The sequence below is a fragment of the Cucumis sativus genome, chromosome 7 (assembly GCF_000004075.3).
Source record: "Cucumis sativus cultivar 9930 chromosome 7, Cucumber_9930_V3, whole genome shotgun sequence".
In the NCBI taxonomy this organism is placed as follows: Eukaryota; Viridiplantae; Streptophyta; class Magnoliopsida; order Cucurbitales; family Cucurbitaceae; genus Cucumis; species Cucumis sativus.
The window spans coordinates 16597015-16603016 of NC_026661.2; the positions used below are offsets into that span (position 1 = coordinate 16597015).

The 6002-nt window shown below is 31.8% G+C and overlaps 1 protein-coding gene across 1 annotated transcript; it reads left to right on the top strand.

Annotated features, from left to right (window-relative positions):
• Window positions 1–2399: 2399 nt before the first annotated feature.
• LOC101220154 (deoxyhypusine hydroxylase) lies at window positions 2400–5514 on the top strand. Its single transcript, XM_004150291.2, has 7 exons — window positions 2400–2656; window positions 3048–3181; window positions 3284–3519; window positions 3648–3786; window positions 4155–4281; window positions 4967–5085; window positions 5194–5514. The coding sequence occupies exons 1-7, from the start codon at window positions 2482–2484 to the stop codon at window positions 5224–5226; spliced, it is 963 nt and encodes a 320-aa protein (XP_004150339.1). The 5' UTR covers window positions 2400–2481; the 3' UTR covers window positions 5227–5514.
• Window positions 5515–6002: the final 488 nt, after the last annotated feature.

Below are 6002 nucleotides of genomic sequence, written 5' to 3' on the forward strand. Positions count from 1 at the left end.
TTAAGTTTTAACACCATGTTTTTGTTTGTATAAATCCGTGTGTAAGTTCTTTTAATGGAGTTAAGGATTGAGTCATTGTAATAAGTTCTATTTTAGTTTTACTTTTGCACCTTTTTTTAGTATTGTTGTTTCATAGTGATAACAAAGATGTATCTTCAGTCTCTGCATGAATCATTAAACTTGTAGATTATGTTTTGGGGGATTTTTTTTCCCCTTATGGATATGTTTTGTTTGTTTTTCTTTTGTAATTCAGACACTAGTGATGATGTGAATTGTAATCTCTTGGTGGAACGATGTCTTCACTAGTTGAGTTTTGTTTGGACTAAATTAAAATATTGTTGTGATGTATACGTTAGATAAAAGCTAGATGGGGTTATTGTTGCTAAAAGTTTTGTTATTATTTGAGTTTCTGAATTGATCGTGGAGAATGATTTGATTGAGCATTTATGAAAGTTTTGGAAACCATAATGTGAAATTGAAGAATGTTGAGAGGACGGAGTAAGTTTGGAAAATTTGCAAAATTCAACTTTTAAGTTTTGGAGTCATTATGAATTGCTCGATATTTTAATTTTAGTAATATTTTTTAGAACTCATAAAATCGTTTATTTAATTTATACAAGTACGAGGGTTATAATTGGATCCTAAAAGTTAAGTTAAATCGAGATTAAACTCAAGTATGGATGGAGTTATGTGACAAACATTTTGTAATTAAAAGAAACAAAATTAAAAGTTGGTTAAATTATAAGTTTAGTTTGTGAACTTTCTAAGTCCAAAAGTCGATTAACCTTGAGAACAATGTTTATTAAACTTTGTTTTCAAAGTGTTCATATGAACTTTGAAATGTTTTACCTATTCGTAATTGATATATTCATTTTTTATTTATTTGAAGTTATATATGTAACATAACGTGTTAAACACTATGATAATCTTAGATCCAAATATCAAAACAATCAATTATTTGAGATTATTTATGACATATGTCCATGTAATAATCTAAAAAATGGTAAGTCCAATTCTTATTCTTATTCTCACGAGAAATTTTCACTTTCTTTTTTCTACAGATCAGGGTAGAAAGATGCTTTTCAAACAAGTATTAAAAGTTTACTAGAGTGTGTATATATATATATTCTAACAAAGTTGGTTTTATAGGTGATTTTGGACTAGAGATAACTCCAAGATATAACTGTAACAAAGACAAAGTAAAATGAAAATGAAATCAAGATAGAATCTTGACGGGCTAAGGAAAGAGAATAAGTTTGAGCTCAACTTTCCATTGGCTTCATCGTTAGAGGCCAAGGTCGAGGAGAGGGTTTGAGTTGGACCCTCCACACCTGTCCTTGGAGAGAGAGATTGGTAACAATTTTCATCCAAAACCAATAGTAAAGATATTTTAAAAATGTTTTATTAATTTAATAATAATTTCAAAACTCTTAAAAAAATTTGAGAAATATTATTTTTGTAAAACTAGAAAAAAGTGTATATTTGTTTATAGGAAAAACCACCATCTTAGTATCTACGTTGCAGAAAATAACTCCAATTCATTTCTAGGTTTTCAAAAAGTACATTTTTAGTCTTTCAATTTTTTCAAATATATTTTAAAAGTTGTAGAAGTATTTTTTGTTTGACATTTAAAAAAAAATTATTTAAAATTTTAAAAATAGTTTTAGAGAGGGATATGCTTTTTAGAAATTATTCAACTTTTAAAATTGATTTTTGAGAACTGGTGAGATGTTTAGGGTAGAGTGTGAGTTATTATTGTTGAGTTATGATAGTTTGTGTTTGGAATGTAGATTATTTTTATTTGAGTTATATTTGTTTTGTAGATTGTTTTAGTTTGGATAAAAAGTAGTTATCATGGTAGCAAATAATAAAAAAAGTGATGAATGTCAAATAGTAAAAATTGTAGCAAATAGTAAAAACGGTAGCAATGAAGATTTCAAAATATTGTTTACTATAACTAATTGGGGACTTTTAAGTAGTATTTACTTTAGCTAGAGTTAGTTATCACAGTATTGCATAATCCTTATGTAACATCCTAAGTTTAGGAAAGAGATATGAATGATCTGAAATCAATGTGAGTGATAAAGATCTTAAGAATATAAAAATAAGGTTAATAAATATTTTTAAAAATAGGAGTTAATTTCTATATTAACAACCATCAAAATGCAAAAATGTGTTGATTTGTGGGTACGACTTTTATTGATTAATATATGCATTTGGAAGAGGATCCAAATTTCAAATCGTGGTCGGTGTCATACACAAAATGCATATATTAATCAAAATTTAGAAGATTAAAATAAAATACATAAAAAAGAAAAAAGAAAAAAGAAAAAAAGAAAACCGGCGTTAATTGGCCGCAACTTAATTACGAAATTGCCCCTAAAACCTCAAATACCCAAATATTCAGCTGCTCGAACGTTACGATTTTCCTCTTCAAAGCTCTTCTACCAATTTTCACTTCACTACGAAAGCTTCAATTTCATGGCCTCCGTCAATGGCGACGGTGATGTTTCCTCCTTTTCCTGTTCTTCCGATATGGAGAAGTTCCTCTGCGACCGCTTGAACGACCCCTCTTTCCCCATTGCAGAGCGCTTCCGAGCCCTCTTCTCCCTCCGCAACCTCAAAGGCCCCGCCCCTCGCAATGCTCTCATTCTTGGTTAGTTCAATTTTACTCAACAGTTGCAGTTCTAGTTATTTTTGTAATCTGTTCTTTTTTGTTCTTATCCCCCATTTCATTAGTTCTCGAAATAAATGATAATCTTCGATTGATATTTTAAAAAATTAATTCAGTATTATTAAAAACCTTGTTAAATTTGTTGCTGGGAATAACCATAAATGAAAATCCATAGCATGATAAGCTATGTACTATATTCCTCTTTAAATAAATGTAAAAGTCTTAAATTTCCTCAAGCCTCCTTTGGTAGAGTTTGAGAGATACTAGCCTCTTCTTGTATAGTTTGAGAGATATTTTGGTGTTACCGTTTAAAGCCTGCAAGACAGAGAATATTGAGAAAGAAAATCTTATGGTGCTTATTTTGTTTGCATAGCAACTAGAGATTCTTCCAATTTGTTGGCTCATGAGGCTGCATTTGCATTGGGTCAAATGCAAGATGCAGATGCCATCCCGGCTTTGGTGGCGGTTCTTAATGATCTTTCTTTGCACCCCATTGTTCGGCATGAGGTGAAGTTGGAGCCCCCTTGATGATATCGTTGTGTGTTTTGAATTGAATTTGATCGTGTGTTCTGTTAGTCTAACCTGTCATTTTGATTTGTAATGGTTTAGGCAGCAGAAGCACTAGGAGCTATTGGCTTAGAGAGTAATATTCCATTTTTAGAAAAGAGTTTGGCTTTAGATCCTGCTCAAGAGGTTAAAGAGACATGTGAATTGGCTCTTAGGCGAATAGAGCAACTGAAAGATTCTGGTAATGAAGATGAATCATCTAAAGTTGAAAAGTCACCATTTTTGTCTGTTGATCCAGCCGCACCAGCTTCTTCCAGTGCCTCTGTAGGTCAACTGAGGTATGTCAAGGAAACTGCAAAGAATGCGATATACTGTTTGCAGTGCATAAGTAGGATATGCTTGACAGTAGCTTCTAGACAACTGTGCTTTCCTGATCACTTTTTTTCTCTTATTTATCTATTCGAAGGGAAATTCTTCTGGATGAAGATAAAGACATGTATGAGCGGTATGCAGCACTTTTTACTTTACGAAACAATGGCAATGATGAAGCTTTAACTGCGATCATTGACTCTTTAAGCTCCACTAGTGCTCTGCTAAAGCATGAGGTTTGTTTATGCTTAAACTTTTATTTCACCGATCAACGAGGACTGTAATGTTTTTATATACTATTTTTTTTATTTTCTCATTTGGAGCATACTCTGGTCCATTATGTAATTCTTACAGCAATCTCAATACAATTCAATTAGGGTGTTTGCTACGGTGTTTTCCCATTTTTCTAAAAGATCTTTTAACTTCCTTTGGGAATAAATCCAAGAGATTTTAGAGTTTTTTTTTTTTTTCTTGGATAGGAAACAAATATGTATAATTAAGGTGGAATGATCTTTTGAATTAATTAAGATTGCTCAGTATGCTACATTTTAAAGAGACTGTTTCCTGACTTGGATGTTAATACTTCTGTGAATGTGATTATTAGGTTGCTTATGTATTGGGCCAATTGCAAAAGAAAGCAGCTTCAGATGCTCTCTCTGATATACTTGAAGATGTTAAAGAGCATCCAATGGTTAGACATGAGGCTGCAGAAGCTCTTGGCTCCATTGCTGGTATAATTCTTCTGCATCCATAAGTATTCTTCTTTTCCTTGTTTGGTTTGTGTTAGGACACTACCTAACAAGAATCAAGATCTAAAATCCTGAAAAAGCAAAGTGATCTATCATTGTTATGCGAATGGTTCTTGGTTATAGTTATATGATGAAAAAAGACTTTATATCTGATATGCAGTGTTTCTTGATGTACAAGATGCTTTGAGGCGTAATAGCTCCTTTGAGGCTAAAGTGTGAATCACATTAAAATAAAGTTGCCCTACGGAGAGTGAAATTGTTAAATATTAAAGAACATAGGCAGACATGCTGCCAGGGAATTTTCATTTTCTTATTTGTTTCTAGAGTCTCTTAATTAAATAATCCTTAATATTCAAGTTAGGGATCAAAGTAGGACTTATACCTTATCTTTTTATGTTTTCTATTATGAACATTTTTTCATGAATAATGAAACCCATGATGGAGTTCAAGATTCTTGCCCAGGAAATGGATGGAAGAAGCTGATACTTGCTCCCATCTTCTCCTTTATATCTCACTTGCTATGGTTATTAGTAACAAGTTGCTGCGCTCCATTGACAACATCTTTTTTCAACACCTAATTTTCAGTTCCTTGTGGCAATTTTAGCTGTTGCCTCTGTTGCATTCTGCTTTGCTATTAATTGGATTTTTTTCTTCTTTGAAATTACAGATGAAAAAAGCATAGCACTCCTCAAGGAGTTTTCAAAGGATCCTGAGCCTATAGTCTCGCAGAGTTGTGAGGTTGCTCTAAGCATGCTGGAATACGAAAGATTGGGAAAATCATTTGAGGTATACATTCTCGACTCCATGATCATATTTGAATGGATATATTTTCCATATTGTCTTGGACTCTTGGTTATCATACCTTCAAGTAACCCAAAATAATGCACCCTGCAGTTCCTATTCATGCAATCTCCCCAAGTGCAATAAGTTGCAACAACAGCAAGTAGCATCAATTGGCAAGGTTAGAAGCAGCCTCATCTCCTTTTTGTCTGCTTATATAGGTACTTGGAATCTGAAAGCATGTTATTTACTGGAGATCAGCCAGATTGGAACAATACATACAGTAATTAGCTGTGTCTATTATTCCATTTAGGGGATATATGTCATATATTTATATATATATTTCCCAACCGGAATGAAAAGGAACAGAAATTTTACTCAAAACCATAGAAAACTATATATTTTTAAACACGTCATTAGGTTTTACTTCTTCTTCTTCTTATTTTTTTTACTAATTGTTCTTTTTCTTCTTAATGAACAATAATAAACAACAAAACAAAACAAAAGGATACATTTTAAGTAGCCTGATTGATTGCTGATTTTGGCCTTCTTATTTACATTTGAAAGATTTTTTAGCACCGAGGCTTTTGTAAGTTTTGGAGTAGTAATAGTAAGGTGGAACATTTAGGATTGGATAGTTCATTCCTGATTAAACTTCAATTAAAATTGAAAAAAAAACTTTAATTAAAATTAGAGAGATTAAAACCTAAATTACAATAAGTTAAACCATACAAGAGGTTATCATCGTTGTAAAATTTTCAATTTTATCATCAATGCTTTCATCCTTTTATATTAAAAAAAAAGGTCGAATTAAAATACCTAACCAGAATTAAAAGAATGGGTTATAATTTAGGTTTTTAGAATGTGAGGGATGAAACTGAAATCAATTTCCAAGGTAAAAACTTAACTTAAGAAGGATCTGT

What these genes read in the sequence shown, in the direction of transcription:
- LOC101220154 (XM_004150291.2), top strand. Translation starts at nt 2,482, where the DNA reads ATGGCCTCCGTCAATGGCGACGGTGATGTTTCCTCCTTTTCCTGTTCT. An exon ending in TCGCAATGCTCTCATTCTTG is followed by an intron (nt 2,657 to 3,047) that starts GTTAGTTCAATT and finishes TTGTTTGCATAG; the next exon opens with CAACTAGAGATTCTTCCAAT. An exon ending in GCCTCTGTAGGTCAACTGAG is followed by an intron (nt 3,520 to 3,647) that starts GTATGTCAAGGA and finishes ATCTATTCGAAG; the next exon opens with GGAAATTCTTCTGGATGAAG.